The following is a 24,191-nucleotide window of genomic DNA, read 5'->3' as shown; positions in this document are numbered from 1 at the left end:
AAGAGACTAAGTAAAATAAGGACAACTTATAGGCTGGCAAACTTTAGTATTTGTTTGCAAGGATAGTCGATTATGTCTTAAAAGTACAAAATAGTTAAGTGGAGATGATGATGTTGTTGTCGTTCCAAAGCTTTCCTTTCTTTGTCTAAGTACCACTAGTCTGGTTTTCTAATCCAATTCTTGGAATCACTTTCCCCTCCCTGCACTTACCTATTGTATTTCATAAGCAAATAGGGTTGTCATGGCAACCTCAAAGGCTCAATTTACCTCTTTGTGGACATCTAAACTCAATGTAAATTGTTCTGCCCACGTTTCTTTCAGGATATGACCCGTAGGAAGTTACAGGGCCATTTGCAAGAGTCCTTCCTCGAATTTCCTATCTGAAGCAAAATGTCAGGGGAAGAATTGGAAGCATGGTGGTGTTGAAGTTTTACTGATGCAGATGTCTGCTTCCTTGGATTCCATGTTCCCCGAGCAGGGGTACTCCTAGCTTACTCAGGGCCTGGCCTCTGCAGGGGCAAACCTAGAAGTCTGACCAGGAAAAGAGAGAGATGATCAGAAATGGCAGAGCACAGAACGACAGAAAGTGAACTAAAGTGATTGTGGGTGGGCTATGACAGTTTTTGTCTCTGAGGAAGAAAGGTGAGGAATGTCACCAATTTGCGATGTCCCAGAAAAAACAACTCAGCTCTGGCTGGATCTGTGATGACTCCACAACTCTATCCATCACACTTCCCCAGGACTGAGGTTCAGGTTGTAGAGCACAAGTTCCAAGAAGTAAAGGGCTCTCTCCACTTTTATCCTTCCATCTATCCCTGGAGCTTGGGAACTGGGGTAAGAAGGTGATTTTCCAAGTGGGTCATTTTCCAGATGGCCCCCAGCCATCCTTTGTCCCCAGCGTTGACTTTTATTTGGGAGAGCAGATGGTGGGAATATAACTGACAGCCTCTTCATCTAATTGTGTTGCCTTATTCATATCACTGATCCCCAGTTCTCAGTGGGTTTTGGAACTTTCCCCAAATGCAAACCTATTATACTTCAGACTGAGATCATGGTGATCTCCTGACTTTTGAAGAGTTCTAAAATATGACAACAGGTCTTGGAACCTGGAGGAGGCTTTCTTAGTCTTGGTCACTTTGGACATCTCTAATTAAACTACTAGAGGGGAATACATTCCAGAAAACTACAAGCCTATGGGCCCAGTGCTTGGGCTAGAATAAGATTAAAACATACACTGAAGCATACTCCTATGAACAAGATACTATTCTAAACATGTAACATGTGTTAACTTATTTAATTCTCATAACAACTCTATGAGGTAGGTCCTATTGTTATCCTATTTTTTAGATGTGGAAATTGACGTGCAGAGAGGTTGAGTAATTTGCTCAAGGTCGTATATAATACCACTACTTTCCAGCAGAGCAGGAGTTCAAACTCTGGTAGTCTGGTACTGGAGTCTCTGTGCTCTTAACCACAAAGCAATACTGTCTACAGAGGCTATGGGCAGCCTGGGACAAGGCCATTCTTGTCATAACCTTGCAGCTAGACAAGTATCTATTAGTTTGGAGTATGTTGTAGAACTAATTTAATAATAATAATAACATTAGTAAGCATGCATTGAGCATTTAAGTGCCAGTCATAATACTAAGTCTTTTACTTATGTGGTTTCATTTACCCATCAGAAAATCTCTGGAGTTGGGGAGGTGTCCTCTTTACAGATGAGGAAACAGAAGTGGGATTAGGTATCTATCCTAAGGCCATAGAGTTTGGAGGTGGAATTGGAATCCAGATGTCTCTGACTCTAAAACTTTGCTGTACTTCCCTGTGACTGTACTCATCTATAGGGGAGACAAATCAGAAGACACGGACAGCACTTCCCTTAAGAAACTTACAATCAATAGCAGGTGAGAGATCAGACACACACAAGGAATAGAAAGTGAGGAACTTCAAGTTACACTATCGGGTTCTAATTCTAAAATACTTAAAAGCTCGGACAAAAAAAGATCACTGAAAGAAGACTTACAGAGGAGGGCTTCCTGTGAGGGAGGGGAGGGGCAGAGCTGTCCCCTGAAGAAATTTAGGAATAATCAAAATGAAGAAAGAGATAAAGAGTAGGTGGAACTGCATAAGCTACTCAGGAACACAAGAATGAGTGTTGTGAACACAGAGGAGAATGAGGAGCTAATTCTGAAAGGCTCTGAGGAGGGACATTAGAATGGCAAGGTGGGGCCAGACTGAGTAACAAATAATAGCAGCCTAGCTTTTACGCAGCACTTACTATGGGCCAAACACTTTGCATGCATAATCTCATTGACTCCTTATTATGACTCAATCCAGTGGGTAAAGCAATTATCCCCATTCTACAGATAAAGAAAGTGAAGCTCAATAATGTCAAGTCACCCAAGGTCCCACAGCTACGAAGTGGCAAAGCTATAAATCAAACCCAGTCGTTATAACTCCAGAACTCACAGTCTTATCCAAAAGGCCTCAAAAGCCAAGCTAAGGAAGCAAAGATCTAGCATAGTGTCATGAACTTGAGAGGTACTTAAATGGATTGAAGGAGAATGAATGAAGTGATAGGCAAATACCTTAGTGCAAATGCTTTTCCAGCCTAGGTTCTCAAAAGGACTGTAGCTCCTATTTATTAAATCGTCCCAGGAAGGGACTGGGTGCAGAGGCTCACACCTGTGATCCCAGCATTTTGGAAGGCTGAGGGGGGCTGATCACTTGAGGTCAGCCTGGCCAACATCATGAAACCCCATCTCTACTAAAAGTACACACACACACACACACACACACAAACACACACACAAAATTAGCCTGGCATCCATGACATGCACCTGTAACCTCAGCTACTTAGGAGGCCGAGACGCAAGAATCGCTTGAACCTGAGAGGCGGAGGTTGCAGTGAGCTGAGATCGTGCCACTGCACTCCAGCCTGGGCAACAGAGTGAGACTCCATCTCAAAAAAAAAAACAAAGTGCCAGCAAGTATTTATTAAGTTGCATCTGGTAAATGAAGTTTAGTGCATGGATACCACTTTCCAATGCCAAAAAGTTTGGTGGTGACATGGAGATCCCTACCAGACGGATAGAAGGTGCTTGCCCAAAAGACTGGAGTTGCTCATGACTTGCCCAAGTTTCCTTTGTTTCCAGTGACTAGGATAGAGCCCACCATCTGTTCCTTGGATTCCAAAACAGAGGTTACAGGCACAAATCAGTTTCTGTTGATCCCCATTCTCATCCTTTGTCTTCTCCTGTTTAATTCCCCTAGATACAGCTTATCAAAAGCATCAGCAGAAAACTTTCTGTCTTGCGGGAGGCCCAGCGAGGGCTGCTAGAGGACATCAATGCCAATTCTGCCCTTGGGGAGGAGGTGGAGGCCAACTTAAAAGCCGTCTGCAAATCCAATGAATTTGAAAAGTACCACTTGTTTGTTGGGGACCTGGACAAAGTGGTCAACCTGTTGCTGTCACTCTCTGGACGACTGGCCCGGGTGGAGAATGCTCTGAACAGCATCGATTCAGAGGCCAACCAGGAGAAGGTAGAGTTGGGGTCTGTGGGGTGTGGGTAGAGGGAAATACCATTTGTTTCTTCTCAGGGCTCCCTCTTTCAAGTTGGGCTACTATAGGAAACAGTAGAGCATGGGATTAAAAGCATGTGAGCACTGAGGATGGGCACGGTGGCTCCCCTGTCTGTAATCCCAGTACTTTGGGAGGCCAAAGCGGGCAGATTGCTTCAGTCCAGGAGTTTGAGACCAACCTGGGCAACTTAGTGAATCCCCATCTCTACTAAAAATACAAAAATTAGTCTGGCATGGTGGCGCATGCCTATAATCCCAGCTACTCCGGAGGCTGAGGTGGAAGGTTTGCTTGAGCCTGGGAGGCGGAGACTGCCGTGAGCAAAGATTGTGCCACTGCACTCCAGCCTGGGTGACAGAGCAAGACCCTGTCTCAAAAAAAATAATAATAATAAAATAAAAAAATAAGAGTGTGAACACTGGCTTTTAAGTGCCCTGAAATTCTTGCCCTACCATTTATTAGCTGTGTGACTGTGGACAACTTACATAACGTCACTCTGCCTCAATCTCTTCACCTATAAAATGAGGTGAGCATACTACCTGCCTTATGGGATTATTGTGAGAATTAAATTAGTTTATGTTAATTACATAAAACAGGGCCTTGGACAGGGTAAACACTGAATCAATGCTAGCTCCCAGTAGTAGTAGTAGCAGCAGCAGTTTTGCATCACTCTAGAGTTGGAGGGGGAGGTCTCATCAAGTGGTTGAGATTGGAAAGCTGTCAGTTTCACAGGTTGGGTCACTATGCATATACTCCTGAACCAAAATTGCATCACCTTTCCCTATACAGGTGGCTTTGGATATACCTTTGAATCCACAACAAGAGGCACATATCTACATACATATACATACATACACAGACACATACACTCACACATATCCACTCACACAGACACACACATCATACAGAAAGCACCTCCACAGTGACAGTTGTTCACCAGATGAAAGGGACACAGGCTGGCTTTGTCAGAGCCTTCCTCCACCCCAAGCCCAGTGGTGGTCCCTACATTGAAGGCAGTGTTAAAGAGATGGAAAGAGGTAATTTCACATCCCCTATCCAGAATTGTTGTCATGTTTACCCTCCTGCTACAGGAAACAAAGGCTTTTGCATGGAGGTAGACTTCAGGGCAGAAAATCTAGGACTGACTAATTAGCAGAATGTATAGCTGCTTTGTGGCAGCATCTCTGATGGAGTACTGCTAGGCAGCACTGTTGGACAGATGCCTGGTAATTGGGAGAGCCCTTACTTGGTCCTCTGCTTCCCCAGTTGGTGCTGATAGAGAAGAAGCAGCAGCTGACGGGGCAGTTGGCAGATGCCAAGGAGCTGAAGGAGCACGTGGACCGCCGGGAGAAGTTGGTGTTTGGCATGGTCTCCCGCTACCTGCCTCAGGACCAGCTCCAAGATTACCAGCACTTTGTCAAGATGAAATCTGCTCTCATCATTGAACAGCGAGAGCTGGAGGAGAAGATCAAGCTCGGGGAAGAGCAACTCAAATGTCTCAGGGAGAGTCTACTCCTGGGGCCCAGCAATTTCTAATTCTACCAGCACTCTGCCACAGCATCCCTGCCCAGCCATGAGGGAAGTGCTTTCAATCTTCTTTGTTAGCAGTTTCTCAGCAAGTAGATAGCAATTAGCAGTTTGTTCCAGCCCTCTACCCTGGATGTCTCTCACTACCCCTTCCCTAGCAGTGGTCCTAACCAGCTAGGAGACCCTGGGGAAGCCACAAGCTTCTACCCAAGGGAGCTGCAGCAAGGTGTGATCTTAGAACCACACTCTCCTTCCCACAGTTGCCAAGGGCAAGTACTTGCTGCACAGAGAACCAAGGAAGTGCCTTCATTCTGCTTTGTACTAGGACACCAAAGACATCAAGTACTCATCATCCACCCATATCATCAACAGCCTCTAAAGGCTCAGAGGGAATCTGCCTTGCAGCTCTACTCTGCCTCAGGGCTTGTGGCCAGCCATTTCTCACAGAGAGCTGGCTGCCTTGAGGGCATTCACCTGGCACCAGTTTCAGGGCCTCACCCAAGCTTTGCAGGGGAAAGCACAGAGGGAGGAATTACACTGAAAAAATGCAAGCAAAGGTTGAGTACCCCCAGGTGCCCCTTAGGAAGGAACCAGGTTTAAATAGGCTCTACCCTTACCTTTCCCAGCAGCAAGTTCAGGGGAAGAGGCCTACTCTTAGCCCTGGCTAGCGTGACCCTCTTCCTGTCCTAAGACTTTGGTCCTACCACCTCTTGTTTCATCTTTCCTTTACATTGCTGGGGGTTACCGCAGGTGCCTACCCCAGGGCTTCACCATATGGGCCATTAATAGCTCTACTAAAACTGACTTCTAGATGTAGGTTTCATTACTGGGGGAGGGGGTTCTTATTGTTATATTTTAAATGGCCTTTTGATTTTATTTATTTTTATGTTTTGATTATTTTTTTTCTTTTTTTAACTAATAAGGCGAGAAGAGGGAAGTTGGAGAGGGAAAAGTTAGCCCAGAAGGAAAGCATTTTCTGCAGATCAGCCTGAATCCACCGTGGCTAGGTAAGCAAGTGCCAAGGCGTTGAATTGTTCCCACCATAGCTACCGATGTCTAGGAAGGAGTTTTCCCCTTGAACTCAGAGCCTCCCTACTGTGGCCTGGCCTTGTGCTTCCCTTAAAGTCTAAGTGACTTGAGTTTAGCATTCCCCAGCAGGGTTCAAGTTTTTCTTACTGATTTCTTTTTGAAACCAAAGAAATCTCCTGAAACGGAGAAAGGTTCAGTCATTTCTCTACCATCTCCAAGCTATGGGATCAGTAGAGGTGAGCTCAGAAGGAACTCCTCTAACCATTGCTTTCTCAGCCTGTGGCCTGGCTCAAGGGAACCAAAACTCAAGGTAGCTGGGAGCTCCAGCCAGAGCCAGCTCCCCAGAGCAATTGATGACCCAGCCAGGATCTTAGGCATACAAACAACTAAAACTGCTGCTGTTGCCAAGGCCCTGACACCAGTAGCTAGTTTCTATGCTGGGAAAGCAGCGCTCAGGTGGACGATGGCAAGAAGGGGGTTATGGCCAAATGCTGCCCTGTTATCCAGCTTAGCTCCCTGTTCCTCACTAACTGGGGCCAATCCTTGGTATCACACAACCCAGCCAAGGCCTGGCATCTCTTCTAGTTACTGCTGAGTTCTTCAGGGTCCTTGAAGGTCAACTGTAGCAGCAGGGATGTCTCATTCAACCAAAGAATTTGCCAAGGAACTTTTGCTGCTGTTACAAATACTTGTCACTAGCTTCCATTTCCTCTTCATTGTATTTGAAAACAATGGGAGAATCTTGGCCAGCAGGGTGTCCTGGGGTGGGGGGTGGGGTAAGCCTTTCTGTGGAGCCCTGGGTTTGCTCTTAGTACTGCTGCCAGAAACACTGTTAGAATGGCAACCCTGCCATTCTCCCCTCCAGTGGAAGATTCTACTTTATTCAGGAAGGCTGGTGGCTTGCAGGGGCTAGGCTTACACAAGCCAGCCAAGATTGAGAAGGTAGGGGAGTGCTTTCAATGGAGGCCATAGTTGTCATCTTTTCTTCTGAGCAGGCTCTAGGACAAACAATGAGCAAATTGAGATGTCCTGTATTGGGAGGATGAGGCTGATATGTTTCATCATTCTCAGATTTGTGGGCTAGAGCACCTTTTTGGGAATATGGGCCTAGGGAAAAGAATGGTCACTTACCTGGACACTATGGCCATAGTCTGAGTTTTTCTAGTCAGCATGTGATTGGTTGTACCTTAAGTTTATGACACCAAAAATACTATTAACTCTGTTATTTTTGTTCTTAATCCCATCTCACATTAGTTTCTAGAGTTAGAATCAGAACACAAGGATGCTCATTTTCACATGGAGGGAAAGTTGCCAAAGCATTTAAAAAATAACCCCAAAAGTATATCTAGCAGTGAAGCTTGGTAGATAAAGGTGAACTGCTAAACAGACACTGGCGTGCCACACTCCTGCCAGGGCAGTCTCATTGTGTGTGATGGTGCTGCAACACTGCCAGTATTACTTGAGATGCAGTCTCTCTCCCCTGTTCTCAGTTCCTGGGCTCAGCCCTCCTCCAAGGCCTGCCAGTGAGTAGCAGTTTGGAAGGCAGGCCAAGGGAGATCCCCAAAGACAGTTATCAGTCTTGACTTCTGCTGTCTCCCTTCAAATACTTATACAGGCCCCCATGGGTAATAGGCAAGCATGATAGAGAAGTCAGTGCATGAGTTACTATCACATGTCCCCCCAACCCCTCCTGCCACCTCCCAGGGCTCTGGATAATTGAATCTCCCTGAGTCCCACAGCTGGAGACTCAACCAGGATATAGCTGTAAATGCCCAAGTAGAATCTGACAGAATAAGACAGAGACACTGAAAATAAAGCCCTAGAAAGGAAGAAATTGGAAGCAAAGAAAAGGAGAGGTGAAAAGATAAAAAGCCTCTTTCAAGGTTAGGTTCAGGTTCTGTTTTCCATTTAACCTCATGTGCCAAAAAGCTGCCCAGGCACACCAGAGCCACATCCTGAACCCGACCCTCCCTGACAGTGCTGCTCTGCCAGTAGCAAGCCCCAGATGGAGGAAGCTGGGCCCATTTCTGGCCACTTCCACCCATTTGGAGCTTGGTGACTCCCACTGTCTTTGCCAGAGGAGTCGTCTATGCCAATAATATTTCTGCAACAGCATATTATATTATTTGAAGATTAGTAGATCTTTTGGGGGGGGTGGGGCAGGGGACAGTTTCTATAGATGAAGAACCAGTGTTGGTTGTACAGCTGTTGGGGGTCATCTATCCCATGTGAAGCTATTCTTTTTCCAAATCTTGTTGTTTCTGCATTTGTGTCCTCCACCACTCCCTTCTTGGCTGACATAGATATGCCTGCCAGATTGTCATCAAGGGTCATATTTCAATAAAAGGTGCTAAGGACAAAAAAAAAATCTCATGTGTTTTAACTCAGGTGATGGAAGTCTAAAGATTCTGCTGAAAAGTACTGGAAAGGAATTTGGTCACCTATCCATAGTCCTTCACAGATAAACATATGACCAGACCCTTACCCACATCCCTAAACCCTTACCCTGGCCTCTGAGGGATGGTATTGATGCTATACCATTCATCATCCCAGTTAAATAGCAGGATCTGCCATAGCCTTTTTAGGGGAACAGCTTTTAGACATCTATTTCAAGACCATCCTGAGTAGGGGGTACAGAGTTTAAGCCATTGGTTATTTCTGTTGTTATCACAGTATTGAAGCATGATATTTTTCTACTCAGAAGGATCTCAGGATCACAGCCCTGCCCTTTAGCTCACTGATATATTTCTTCCTCTCTGGTTACTCAGTGGCAACATCACATCCAGTCTAACCCCATGTTTAGAATGCAGAAAAAGTCAACAATAGGTGTAATCTCAGGTATAGACCTAAGCAGTATACAGAATCTACTTCTGGAGTCTAGCCTGATCGAAGGTAAGCCATTCTTTCTAGACTTCTTCCAATCTTGAAATTCTGTCTAGTATTTTCATCTTACTTCTAGCTGATAGTCCAATATCACACCTTCATGCTCAGCTCCCTGGAAAGCAAGGGCCTTGCTGATCTGCTCTCCAAGGCAACCTCAAAGATTAGACTCAAATGTATTCCAGGCAGCAACTCTGACATTGAAAAGCTTTCTTTTTTCATGATCCATATTCTGTTCACATTCCAACTATCCTCCTTCTACTCAAGATATCCATTGTGGTAGAGTAGAAAGAGTCCAGCTTTGGCATTAGAATGAACTGTGTTCAAATCCTGGTTCTGCCACTTATTCAATGAACCTGGGCTACTAGCTCAACTTCTGAGGTCATTTTCTTATCTGTAAAATGGGAACAGTATTATCTTGCTTGCAGTTATTGTAACTTGAAAATAATAAATAAAAGCCACTAACAATCCAAGAAGTTATTAGGCAGAATCCCAGGCCCACCCCAAACCCAGTGATAGCAGTCTGAATTTTAACTAGATTTCCAGGAGATTCATGAACGTATTAGAGCATGGGAAGTACTGACTTGTTGAAAACATATTCAGTACATGGTAACCATTATTATAGTCCTGATCTACTCAATTCATTTTTTCCTTATCCCAGGCATATTCTTGCTCTTCTCGTGTTGCTCACAACTACCTGCCTGGATGAATTTAGGAAAGTTGCAGGATACAACGTTAAAACACACGATCAAATGAACAATCCGAAAATGTTATTAAGAAAACAGTTCCGGCCGGGCGTGGTGGCTCATGCCTGAAATCCCAGCACTTTGGGAGGCCGAGGCAGGTGGATCACGAGGTCAGGAGATCAAGACCATCCTGGCTAACACGGTGAAACCCTATCTCTACTAAAAATACAAAAAAATTAGCCAGGTGTGGTGGCATGCACCAGTAGTCCCAGCTACTCGGGAGGCTGAGGCAGGAGAATTGCTTGAACCTGGAAGGCAGAGATTGCAGTGAGCTGAGACCGCACCACTGCACTCCAGCCTGGGCAACAGAGTGAGACTCTGTCTCAAAAAGAAAGAAAGAAAGAAAACAGTTCCATTTACAATAGCATCAAAAAGAAAAAAAGTACTTAGGAATAATTTAACAAAAGAAGTGCGAAACTTTTACACTGAAAACTATAAAACATTGTTGAAAGAGATTAGAGAAGATCAAAATAAATGGAAAGACACTCCATGTTCATGGATTGGAAGACTTAGTATTGTTAAGATGAAATGTGCCCCAAATTGATCTACAGATTCAATCCAATGCTTATCAGAATTCCAGTGGCTTCCTTGCGTAAGTTGACAAGCTGCTTCTAAAATTCATATGGAATTACAAGGGACCCAGAACAGTCAAAACAATCTTTAAAAAGAACAGTTGGAGGGCTCATACAGCCCAACTTCAAAACTTACTGCAAAACTACAGTAATCAAGACAGTGTGGTACAGACACAAGGGTAGGTGTATAAATAAATGGAATTAAATTGAGAGTCCAGAAATAAATCCTCATGTATATGGCTAGTTAATTTCAACAAGGGTCCCAAGAGAAATTGAGGAGAGAATAGTTTTTTAACAAATGATGCTGAGACAACTGGGTATCTACATGGGAAAAAATGAAGTTTTCCTTAAATCACATGCAAGAATCAACTCAAAATGGATTATAGAATGTGAGAGTCAAAATTATAAAATTCTTAGAAGAAAACATTGTAGTAAGTCTTCCTAATGTTAAGACGATTTGCACAAGTGATACAAGAAATAGAAATAAATTGGAGTAAATCAAAATTAAAAACTTTTGTGCTAAAAATATACCATATAAAAAAGTGAAAAGACAAGCAACATAATGGGAGAAAATATTTGCATATCAGATACTTCAAAATATGAAAAGGACTCTTACAACTCAATGATAAAAATAACCAATTAAAAATGGGTTAACAGATTGTAATAGACATTTCTTCAAAGAAAATATGTGTTTTAGTATGCTTGGGTTGCTATAACATACTACCATAGACTGATTGGCTTAAATAACATTTATTTCTCACAGTCCTGGAGACTGGGAAATCAGAGATCAAGATGCCAGCAGATTCAATGCCTTGTGAGGGCCCACTTTATGGTTTGCAGATGGCTACCTTGTGGCTGTGTCCTCAGCAAAGACAGAAAGGGATCTGGTCTCGGCCAGGCGTGGTGGCTCACGCCTGTAATCCCAGCACTTTGGGAGGCCGAGGCGGGCGGATCAGGAGGTCAGGAGATCGCAACCATCCTGGCTAACATGGTGAAACCCCATCTCTACTAAAAAAATACAAAAAAATTAGCAGGGCATGGTGGCAGGTGCCTGTAGTCCCACCTAGTCGGGAGGCTGAGGCAGGAGAATGGCGTGAACCCAGGAGGCGGAGCTTGCAGTGAGCGGAGATTGAGCCACTGCACTCCAGCCTGGGTGACTGAGCGAGATTCTGTCTCAAAAAAAAGAAAGGGATCTGGTCTCTTCCCCTTCTTATAAGGGCATTATAATTTCATTATGAATGCCTACTCTTGTGACTTCATCTAAACCAATTTACCTCTCAAAGGCCCCACCTCCATATGCCATCACATTGGGGATTAGGGCTTCAGCATATGAGTTTGGAGAGGACACAAACATTCAGCTTATAGCAATATGCAACTGGCTAGCAAGCACAGGGAAAAATGCTCAAGCACTACTATTCATTAGGGAAATGCAAATCAAGACCACAATGAGATACCACTTCATACCCACTAGAATAGCTATATCAAAAAGCCAAACAATAACAAGTGTTGGTGAGGAAATGAAGAAATTGGAACACTCATACATTGCTGATGGGGATGTAAATTGATGCAACCTCATTGAAAAACAGCTTGGCAGTTTCTCCAAATGTTAAACATAGAATTTCCACATGACTTAGCAATTCCATTCCTAGGTATATACCCAAGAGAATTGGAAACAGGTGTTCAAACAAAAGCGTGAACATGAATGTTTAAAGTGGCATTACTCATAATAGCCAAAAAGTGGAAATGACCCAAATGTCCATCCACTGAGGAATGGATAAACAAACTTTGATATATGCATACAGTAGGGTATTATTTAGCCATAAAAATGGATAAAATACTGATACATGTAACATTGATGAACCTTGAAAATATGCTAAGTGAAAGGAGCCAATCACAAAAGACCACATATTGTATGATTTAATTTATATGAAATGTCCCAAACAGGTAAATCTATAAAGGTAGAAAGCAGATTAGTGGTTGTCAAGGCTGGGGGCTCAGGGGCAATAGGCATGGGGTTTCTTTTGTGGATGATGAAAATATTATAAAATTAGATTGTCATCATGGTTGTCCAACTCTGTGAATGTACTGGAAACCATTGAAGTATACATTTTAAATGGGTGTGCTAAATGGTATATGAATTATTTCTCAATAAGTGTGTTTTTTAAAAAAAGCTATTGATTATTTCCATCAGTCTCATTCCTCTTGACAAAAATCTGAGTTGATGGTGAGCATGTACTTCATTCCTGACTCCAAAGGGTACAATATTTACAATATTTGAATTTGGGAGTGACTTTACTATTACAACCTTCCCCTTGAAGACCTGGAAGACCCAGCAACATAAGGACAAACAGTAGTCTCAGCCTTGTACTAAGACTTCAGCAAAAATAAGAGAGATGGGAGGGACTACTATTGGGAAGGAGGGGCAATATTTCTAGGCAAATATTGTGGTAGAATGGATAAGAGCTTCGGCTCATTGGGCAAATAAACCAAGTTTTAAATCCCGATTCTACCAATTTACTATGTCACCTTAATAAGTTACTTGACTCCTCTCAACCTTAATACCTTCATCTACAGAAGGGGGCTAATAAAAGCCCCACCTCGAAGTGTTACTATGATGATTAAAAGATAATTCACATGAAGCACTTAAAATAATGTCTGCCATGTAGTAAGTATTTGATAAATGTTAGCTGCTAGATTTATTTTTATTGAGGTGAGATTGAAGTAGAACAATATAAGGAAAAGTAAAGCATCTTCAGCTTTGGAGTCAGACAGCTCTGTTAATGTGACCTTGGAAGTCACTTTATTTATTGAGCCTTAGCAAATAATGAGGATAGTAATCCTTCTCTTATGGAGGCAGTTCCAAGCCTGGACACTGGAACCCACACCACGTGGGTTTTCATACTGGCTCCACCACTTACACATTGTGTAACCTTGAGCATGTTTAACTTCCCTGTACCTGGATGTCCTTTTCTGTCAAATGGTGGAAACAAAAATACATCCTTGTGTTGTGAGGAATTATTGAGTTAATCCATGCAAAGTACTTAGGACAATAAGTACCCAATGAATGTTAACTTTTATTATAAAGCTAAAGTAGGAATCAAATGAGGTCTCTGGTAGAGCTGTTCATATGGTAGGTTCTCCGTAGATGATGGTTCCTTTCCTTACCTACCCTGCTGTGTGCACCAGGTCAAGATTTTTTGGACCTGCAGATAAAATGTTTCAGCCTTAGGAGTTCCCCACTGTAAGTAAAATTTTCTGGCAAGCTCAATACTACCATCTGATGAGAACAATGTAGTCTGTTAGCTGCCTGCAAGATGACTGTCTATACTCCCAAGAAAACACCCCCTTCAGAGCAATAGAGAAGGAACTGTTTTGCATGTGGACCACTTAAGGTCCAATTTGAGGCTGGTTTGGGGAAAACATCCACTCCTCCTCAAACCTATCTTTAGACTTAAAGTCAACTTAAATGTCACTGAGTTTCCCACCCTGGGTTAAGCACTTTCACTTATCTTTGCTTACACTATTTTTCTATCTAAACATACATTTTTAAAGCAGAAATCCTCATTTAATCTTTAAAACAGATCTGTGATTTTGAAACACTATTTAATCAAAATTCAGAATTGTGGTAGCATTTTTGCTGTTTGTAAGTTAAACAAAATAGATTGTAAGTGTGCAATGCCATTCATTCATGCAACTAATGTGCCAATAATTTGTTTTGTGCTTCAGGGATTCAGAAGTGGACAAGATAGACAAAGTCCCCACTCTCGTGGGGCTTTTATCCTAATGAAAGAGATAGATAAGTATAAATATACAATTACATAATACTTTATATACAGAAATATACACACAATCACTTTTTACCCTGGTATGGCAATGTGAAACATTCTTCCTTGATTTCTTCAGCTATGTGCAATAGGCTAAACTCATGAATCTCTTTGCTACTGCAGTAACTAAAATATTTTTTGCATTAATTTTCACCAGAGAATAATGTTTCAGTGAACATGAGAGTGCAGATATCTCTTCGAGATACTGATTTCATTTCCTTTGGGTATTTACCCAGAAGAAGAATCTCTGCATCATATGGTCATCGTATTCTTAATATTTTGAGGAATATACACTATTTTCCAAAATGGGGTACTAATTTACATTCCCACCAACAATGTACCAGGGTTTCCTTTCCTCCATACCCTCATCAACATTCGTTATCCCTTGCCTTTTTGATAAAAGCCTGCTATTTATGACAAAATGGATGAACCCGGAGGGTATTATGCTAAGTGAAATAAACCAGACACAGAAAGAAAAATACTGTGTAATCTCATATGTGGAAGCTAAAAAAGTCAAACACACAGGGGGATGGAGGTGGAAGAAATGAGGATGTTGGTCAAAGCTACAAAGTTGCAGTTACATAAGATGTATAAATCTAGAGATCTCATGTACAGCATAAGTTCTATAGTTAATAATGCTGTATTGAATACTGGAAATTTTCTAAGAGTAGATTTCAGGTGCTCTTACTGCAAAAGAGGGTAATTATGTGAGGAAATGCATATTTAATTTGCATGACTGTAGCAATCATTTCACTATGTATATGGATGTCAAAACATCATTTGTACACCTTAAATATATACAATAAAAGATTTTCACCAAAGATATTTTCTCCATAGGATTTGTGATGAGATTTTTAAAAAATTGTCTAGCAAAAGGATGACAAACTATCACTGAAGAGGTAGGATTTGAAAGTAGTTTAGACAGAAAGGTTGAATTCCACTCTTGATAGAGAAAATCAATTCATGTCACGTGGAAATCTTGTCCATTCTGGGCAACATTCAAACATGGCCAAAGACTAAGGGGTTCTGGCAAAAGCTCCTCTCCTCCTGAGCAGTGTAAACATTAACAGACCACATTCTGTTTGTAAACTGCTTAAGTTTCTTCAATATGACCCTTCATTCTGGAGTTGCTTACTGCCATTAACAGAGTAAAATAACATGGCTTTGAATTCCCATTTTCCTCCCAGCTACTTATTTTCTATCTGAAAAGGATAATTAATGGAACTCACCTCCCTGGGTGTTGAGTTGATTCTATTTTTTGCAAAGGAAAAAATCTGGGAAAAGGCCATGAGTAAAAAATCTTTCCAGCTTGAAAATGCATTAGATTAAATGTGAATAAGTCAAAGTGCTGAAAAAATAACAACTTGTTCCCTGATTTCTCCTCAGTTTTAAATTTGATAAAGATGAAAAAGCAGACCAAACTCAGCAGATACAATAAATGATAACTTATAATTGAGAGAAAACTCTTATTTGGGCTAAACTTAAACAGCTACTGTTTAGAAGTCTCATAAATGACTATATATTTAAGCACCTTTTACAAATATGGAACCTTTAGTTTTCTTTTAGAAAAGTGGGCAGTGGTAAGAGTGAGGAGAGGCAGATAGAAAAGAGTAATGAGATTGTGGATAAATTAGATAATACTATGCATTTAGAACATAATTTTGGACACTTTCTCACAGGCTGGTAGATATTTTGCTCTATCAAATAAGCCTGTCATAAAACTCAGACCGTTACTAAAACCTTTTATTAAAAAAAAATCCAGTTTTGACAAAAGATAACCCAAACCAAGTCTGTTATTGAAGCAATCTCTGAGTGAGAAAAACCATGTATCTTTGGGAGCTCGCTGGAATGGCACTCAAAACCCTTAGACCTGGACGCAGTTCTGCCCTTCTCACTCTGTGACCTCGTGCTCTTTTATCAGTTTTGTGAAGAGGATATTTTGGTGGCTATTAAACTGAAGAACAAACACCCTGCCTAGCTGCATAACACCATGCTCCAAATTTCGCCTCCAAATTGCACACTGGCCCAGCTCCCTCTAATTGACCTGGCTGCCCAGAGGATGAAGTCCTGATTCTTGCATATAAGGCCCTTCATGTTCTGTCTCCTGTGTGCTTCTCCAGCTATGACCCCTAACACCTTCTCACACTCATCCTTAGCTCTAGCTGGTTCTGCAAATGTGTCATGCAGTCTCATCCCTCTATACACTCAAAAAGGCTGGTCCCTCTACCTGAAAATCCACCACCCCACTCCCTGAGTTCCCTATTTAGCCAATTCCAGCATGTCCTTTGGTGTCAACTCAGATTTCACATCCTTCAGAAACATCCTGTTGATATACTAATAACAGTGTGTGGTATTCGGATATGATCATTGTTTACACTTTCTGTCTCTCCCTTTAGGCTGTGGGCTTCTTGAGGGCAGAAACTAATTTATACCACTAACACTTAGCACAGTGCCCCAAGCTCATAGTAAACACCTCAGAAATACATGGTAGTAACAATTCACGAAGGCTTTGCTGTGGGCTTCATATTTGTGGTGATATCTTACACTGGCTTATCCTCCTCAATACAATCATTAAATGTTGGACTTTCTTAAAACTTGGTCCTAGGCCCCTCTTCTCTTCTTGCTGTATGCTCTTGCCCAACTCTCTTTCTTAATCATACATACCCATGATTAGTTAATCTCCCATATAAAGCTGGCTCCCAAATTTATATCTCCAGTTCATATTTTTTCATAGCTCCAAAACTTTTTATCTGGTTGGCTCAATGACACCCCAAAACCCAAATATTAATGTATCCAAAATTAAACATTTGATTTTCCCCTCCCGAACCTGATTCCCTCTAGTGTTCTTTATATCTCAGTGATTAATACTCCTCTCCAACCAACTAGGAAAGCTAGAAGTCCTAGAGTAATCCCAGACATCCTCCTCTTTCTCACCCCTTCCATATAGAATTGATCACCAAGTCCTATCAATTCTGTCTCCTAAATATGTCTCAAATCTATTCACTTATTTTTCCACAACTATTATCCTCTGAACTACACCATTAGCCTAACTATTCTTCTTATGCCATTTCTTGCTTTCTGTAGACTGTTGTTCATGCTGTAGCCAGGGTGATCTTGCCAAAACCCAAATATGATTATATCACCCCTTCTCCTGTCTAGGTCATTTTAATAGGTTTCAAAGCCCTTTCCATTGCCTGTGAGGCTCTGCATGCCCATCTATGCCTAATGATGTACCAACATCAGCTTCAACCTCATTATCTGGGCAAACCTGCTTTTCAGATTCATTTATAGCTTTGGCTTTGATATTTAAAGACTGAATAGCCAAATATCTTCTTCAGCATTGAATTACTTAGCTTTTGCTGCAGCAGCCAATGACCCTCAGTTTTCAGTGGTTTGCAACAACAAACATTTTCTTTTCATCTCACGTGAAGGCTAATGGCTAGCTACAACTTTGCTGGCCTTGGCTGGGTTCAGGTACCATCATGAATCTTCTGATTCAGGGACTGAAGATGAAAGATCCGCAACTCTCTTGGGCACATGTTTCTCCTTTTGGAAGTCAAAAGCTCAAGAGAGACAGAGCCAAACCATGAAAGGATATTTAAGTGGCTGCTCTGATGTAGGGTATATCATGCCCATTGTATTAGTTTTCTATTATAACATTACCACAAACTCAGTAGCTTAAAACAACACATATTTATTACTTCACAGTTTCTGTGGGTCAGATGTCTGAGCATAACTTAACTGTGTCCTCTACTTAACAGTTTCACAAAGCTGCAGTCAAGGTGTCAGCCAGGCTGCAATCTCATCTGAAGGCTTGACTGTGGAAGAATCTGCTTCCAAGCTCACTCATATTGTTGGCAGATACATTTTCTTGTGGCTGTAGAGCTGAGGGCACTGCTTTCTGACTATCAGCTGAAGACTACCTTCAGATCCTAAAGGCCACCCTCACCTCCTAGTGGCTGCCTGCAGTTCCTAGATGCTGCTCAGAGTTCCTAGAAGCCTTGCCACAGTTCCTTATAATGTGGCAACATGGCTGCTTACTTCATCAAGCTAGTAAGGAGAGTCTCTAAAGTGAATCTGATAGTAAGACTAGATCATATAGAATGTAATATAATCACAAATTAGACATTTTATCACCTTTGCCATATTCTATCATTTAGAAGCATGTCACAGGTCCATCACACTCAAGGGGAGAGGATTGTACCAGGGCATGAATACTAGGAGGTGAGGAACATGGAGGCCATCCTAGAGTCTGCACATCACATCTACTTACATTCTATTGACTAAAGCAAGTCACTGACTAGCCAGTCCTAAGGACAATTGGACACTAAGGTATACTCTACCTATAGGGTGGGGACGAAATGAATAATTTTTAACAAATAATACAATCTACCAAAACCATTATTTCTGACATTCTTAAACTTGTGCATGATCAATGATCAGGTGATCACCTAGGCTACTGCATAATAATGACAGTAATATGAATAATGGAAGTCATTTGGAGTTATTAATATTTTAATATTCACTTTAAAACATAGTTAAGCATTCTAGACAAAACTAGGGAGAAAATCTCTTATGTTCTATATATTTTAATTCTGTCAATCCGTTGAAAAATAAATGTGTATCTTTGAAAGAATAAAATACAATAATGCTGATTGTAAGAACTGTTAAATTTATCTCCATAAAACTTAACTTCCAAATAGTTAAATATGGAAGTAGATTGGTAGTTAATATAAATTATGAGAGCATACACTCACTAAATAACCTTAGGGAGAATATTATATCAATTTTGAGACAGTCTTTGAAAACTTTAAATAATAGAGGTTCAAGTATATTATAATTTTAAACTATAGACTTGGTTGAGGTGTTAGCATTCACAATAGTAACCAAAATAACCTTTATGTACATATTAAATTTTAGTTAATCATTTCATGATTCCTTTAGGAAAAAATCTTATTTGGGAATTTTTCACATCTTATGAGGATGACTTAAAACCAGTGTCAATCCAAATTTTTCAAGGAAGAGAAATCTCCAAAATGGAGGTTAAGAGAATCTTTCCAAAGGAAGTAACAATTCAGTTAAAACCTGAAAGAGTTAGCTAGGCAAAAGTGAAGTGAAGAAGGAGAGGGAACAATCCGGGTAGAGGGAGTGTCATATGAGAGACCAAGAATGCTGAATACAAGTCAAAGGGGTTGAAGTGCTGAGGAGGTATATTCCTTTACTATGATGCCACAACTGAATGGCTTAAAATGACTCACATTTACTATCTCATAGTTTTTCATGTCAAGGCACAGCTTAGCTGGGTCCTCTGTAAGACTGCAATCAAGGTCTTGGTCAGGGCTGGGCTCTCATTTAGAGGCTTGACAGGGGAAGGATCCACTTCCAAGCTCACTCTAGTTGTGAGCAGTTCCTTTCCTTGTGGCTTTAAGACTTATGGCTGGCTGCTTTTTCCAAACAAGCAATGGAGAGAGAAAGACTCTAAAATCAGCTAGCAAGATGGAGTCATATATTGTAATCACAGGAGTGACATCCCATCACCTTTGCCATATTCTATTGTTTAGAATCAAGCCACACTTCCCACTTACACTCCAGGGGAGGGGATTATACAGGGGTGTGAACACCAGGAGGTGGGGATCATAAAGACCACCCGAAAAATTTTCCCCCACAGAGAGGCAAAGTGGTATAAGATATGTGGTAGAGGTTCACTTAATCTGCAGTTTAGCCAAATGATGCTTGACTAGGTGTAGGGGTTCAGTCAGGATGGTGGGAGAAATTGTGAAATTATAGGAAATAAACACAAACCCTCTTGGAAGTCCTGGGGGTTTGCATGGTTTCAGTAGTGTTTGGCTGAAGGCAGCTGAATTCTCTTAAAAGCTTAGGGCATAGATACATAGGAATGTAGAGGAGTTTGTCTAAATAACTTGTTTATTCATGTGGTCCTAAAACTAACCTTTGATCATTCAAGGGCAGGATGGCTCTCTCAGGGAGAAGGCTACCAGGTTAATTACCCTCTAATGGTGTTGACCCAAAGCCTTTGTCATTTAATGTGTGCTAAATAAATGCCAGTAGGGCCAGCAAGTCAGGGCTGCAGCTGCAACTCTTTACACCACCTTCCTTGGTGTCTATAAGTGGCCCAGACCCTCAGCCGGACTGACAGGCAAAATATCTGTGTCAGTATATGTTATTCATCCATCATTAAGTCAAGGTCTGCAGGACAAACCCCCACAGCTAGGTATCAAAATCAAGATTAAGCAAAAACTAAGCCCAAATCCAAAAATCCTCATTATATATTGAAATTCCAGTATACAGGCATAAATTTGAAAATATGTCAAAATATTAATCATAACAAATTTATTATTAAAATGTTAGTAGCCAATTTTTAAAAGTTTATTATTACAATCTGGGAACAAAATTCCCAAGTACTATCACACTGCCTACCACACTGTTGATCTTTCCTTCACAGCATTTTTACATCCACAACTCTATATTTACTTGTATGAATAGCTGATTAATATTTGAATCCTGTGCTAGACTGTAATCTCCAAGAGAGCAGGAGCCTGTGTCCAGTTTTGCTCATAGTACTACTTTTGGTGGAATAGGATTTTTTGGCTCCCATATTCCCTTTGATCCTACCCATCCTCACTCAGGAGACTTTAGCATCATTAAATTGCATCAAAGTTATTCTATCAATGGTATTCAGGAAATGACAAGAGAAGGGTTTGGAACAAGAGAGTTAACTTTAAATTTGTTTAATAATTGTGAAAATTTGGAAATAACCTAAATGTCCAACAGTAAAAGAATTGGGTGTTTTTTTGTTTGTTTGTTTGTTTGTTTGTTTGAGGTGGGGTCTTACTCTGTGGCCCAGACTGGAGTACAGTGGCATAATCATAGCTCACTGCAGCTTCAAACTCCTGAGCTCAAGTGATCCTCCTGCCTCGGCTTCCCAATGTGTTAGGATTACAGGCATGAGGCACTGTGCCTGGCACTGGAATTGTTACATATACCATGGTACATTCAATCTATGCAGGGAGAATGGATGCTACTTCTTTCTTTATTTAGTGGTTACCTTGTCCAGGATAAAGAAAACAAGTGAGGCTGTTGCCCAAGCAGTACCACATGCATTTCCTAATAATAAGGTAGCAAAAAATTAATTCAAACATGTTTGTGTTCAAACTCTAATTCTACCAATCTTGGATGACCAAATGGAGGTCTACCTATCCTGAAAAAGATTTGTCTAAAGCAGTGGTTCTCAAAGTGTGGTCCTTGAAGCAACAATGGCAGCATCATCTGGGAATATGTTAGAAATACAAGTTTTTAAGTCCCAACTCAGACCTACTAAATCAGCAAATATGGGATTGGGGCCCAGCATTCTATTTTAACAAGCCCTCTAGCTGATTCTGATGTACACTCAAGTCGGTGACCCAAGACCCTTGGTTATTTTTGCCTCTGACCACAAGGTGGCAACCTTTGTCTAAAGTCCTATGAGTTGTCCAATGGTTACGTTAGGTGTAATCTTGTCTAGCCACTGAACTGTCCAGAGGCAGTAAGTAGTGATGTGATATGGGGATGTGAGGGAGAAGTGAGAGATGGGAGAGGAAGAAAAGAGATGAAAGGAAGAATGGGGACTGGAGGAGGCTTTATCTCTGCTTTGAACACAGCAAGTAAACTACAGTGAGGAGGTGGGACAATGTTAGGGGTGCTGGTTGTTTATCATCTAACAATTCAGCTCATTCTGGATATAAAACAATGTGAAGTAATGTTGGGGATTTTGTGTGCAGCCAATTTTATCTATGCTTTTTATCCTTGTAATGCCTAGACACCACCCAAAGGCAAGCACCTCCTCACACTATCACCTATCCTCTTCCTACTCTCATAATATAATCGTGAATTCCTTCCCCAGTTATCTTCCATCACAGAATCCCCTCTTTTTAAACCTTTCCACAGTTCTCCCGGGTGCCCTGTTGCACAGTAAAATAAGCTCAGCCTATGAAAATATACAGAAATGTTGTCCCTCTTATTTGAACATTTCCTGCACATCTGTAATTGAGACCTGGCACTCCACTGAAGATTCTACTTCCCATACAGCCCTCTCCGATTAAAATTGTTAATTTTTTCATTCCCCACAAATTATAGGGTTTTACCAAGAGGATAGACGGGAGGAAAATACAAAGACAGAAGTCTTAAAGGAGGGTAAACTTTTCTCAGCTCTGGTAATGGTATCCATGCAGACATGTCACCCAACACCTTAACTTCTCAGTTCTGTTGAATGCCTCAATTCTACTTCGCTTCAACCACTGTCACCCAGGACACATAGTGGATGTTTTCAACATTTAGAGGAAATCCACACTGTAAATCATTTTTGAATCACTTATATTTTTCTTCTTTCCTATTTTCTACAAAATAGGATGAATTTTCTTCTTCTGGTTTACAGGTTATAACTGCCATTTTGGTTCTTATTTTAGTTGCCCTTAACTAACAAATACCCATGTTAATTTAACCATATTAGTTTCTTAAATTTATCAGTATCTACATTTTTCTCTTAACATTACAAGTACTTGAAAATGTTCTCATGTTTTTTGAGTTCCACCACACCTTCCCCATCACTTTGATAATGTTTAAAAATATCTGTTCTGAGTTACTATGGATATACACTTTTTCTTCTTTTCTGCTCAGTATTTAATTATCAAGTCAGCAATAAACTATACTACCAGTGTATATTTGCCCTTACTCCCCATGTCTTTGCAGCATCTCCTGTATTTTTTTCCTTTCTAATTTGAAGACCTCCTCCAAAATTGTCTTCAATGAGGGTCTTTGTGTGACAAACCTTCTGAGATAGTGCATGCCACAGAATATATTTATTACTATGCTACATTTAAGTTAAAAAATGGGCTGGGCACAGGGGCTCATGCCTGTAATTCCAGCACTTTGGGAGGCCGAGGTGGGTGGATCACTTGAGGTCAGGGGTTCAATACCAGCTTGGCCAACATGGTGAAACCCTGTCTCTACTAAAAATACAAAAACTGGCCCGGCACGGTGGCTCACTCCTGTAATCCCAGCACTTTGGGAGGCTGAGGCAGGCGGATCATGAGGTCAGGAGATGGAGACCATCCTGGCTAACACGGTGAAACCCTGTTTCTACTAAAAATACAAAAAATTAGCTGGGCGTGGTGGCACGCACCGTAGTCCCAGCTACTCGAGAGGCTGAGGCAGGAGAATTGCTTGAACCTGGGAGGTGGAGGTGGCAATGAGTCGAGATCACGCCACTGTACTCTAGCCTGTGCAACAGAGCGAGACTCCGTCTCAAAAAATTTATAAAAATAAATAAATTAATTAATTTAAAAATGGCTGAATATAAAATTATAGGTTCAAAGTCATTTTAAACATTATAGGTCCAGTCCTTTAAAATATTGTCTTCTTGTATTCAATGTTGCTAAAAGTCTGTTGTCAATTTAATTCCTTTCTTTGTAGAGGACTTGATTTTTCTCTCTGGAAACTTTGAGAAGTTTAAGTTCTGTGATTGTGTGTGTGCGTGTATGTGTGCATGCATTTACCTTCTCTGTATTAGTCTATGTCAGCCTCATTGTGTTTGAAGAGTGAGGAAAGGAGAGCCCCAGGTAGCTCAGAACATGTTAATAATTCCCATTTGCTGCCACTCTATAAGCAACTGATATGATCAAGGCTTCATCTTAAAACTTGTTTGAAAGAAGCAGTGCTGGGGGGGTATCAGTGTCCCAGGTTGTAACTCATCAACTTTGGGGATTTGAAAAGGGTGGAGGACTGAATGAACAATGGAGCAGGGGAGTCCCTATCTGTTTTCAACAGCCTCCCACTCAACCAAGCAGGGCTTTTTTGCTGCCCTGATATACTCTGATACACCCTCCATACACTGGTAACTATGGTTGGAGATATTTCTGCCGATTTCTGTAGTGAAGGGTAGATAATGTAGGTAGGCAATTGGAGGAGAGACAAGAACAAAACTTTTAAAGCTTTCCTTAAATTTATCCTCTCACTGCTGCTCCCAACTACCCTCTAT

At 41.2% G+C, this 24,191-nt stretch overlaps 1 protein-coding gene across 6 annotated transcripts in view; it reads left to right on the top strand.

Annotated features, from left to right (window-relative positions):
* SHROOM4 (shroom family member 4) overlaps positions 1 to 24,191 on the top strand; it is a 250,223-nt gene that overhangs the window by 212,603 nt on the left and 13,429 nt on the right. For 3 of the 6 annotated variants that reach the window (XM_016943400.4, XM_016943402.3, XM_016943401.4), the window contains 2 exons: positions 3,274 to 3,543; positions 4,847 to 9,671. In XM_016943400.4, coding sequence (XP_016798889.1) covers positions 3,274 to 3,543; positions 4,847 to 5,116 — 540 coding nt within the window. In that variant the 3' untranslated portion in view covers positions 5,117 to 9,671. The other 3 variants (XR_010154763.1, XR_001714036.3, XR_001714035.3) reach the window with 2 other exon arrangements.

This window comes from Pan troglodytes, chromosome X (assembly GCF_028858775.2).
Source record: "Pan troglodytes isolate AG18354 chromosome X, NHGRI_mPanTro3-v2.0_pri, whole genome shotgun sequence".
NCBI lineage: Eukaryota > Metazoa > Chordata > Mammalia > Primates > Hominidae > Pan > Pan troglodytes.
Note: the sequence above shows the minus strand (reverse complement) of the source record. Positions and strands in the feature narration are given on the sequence as shown.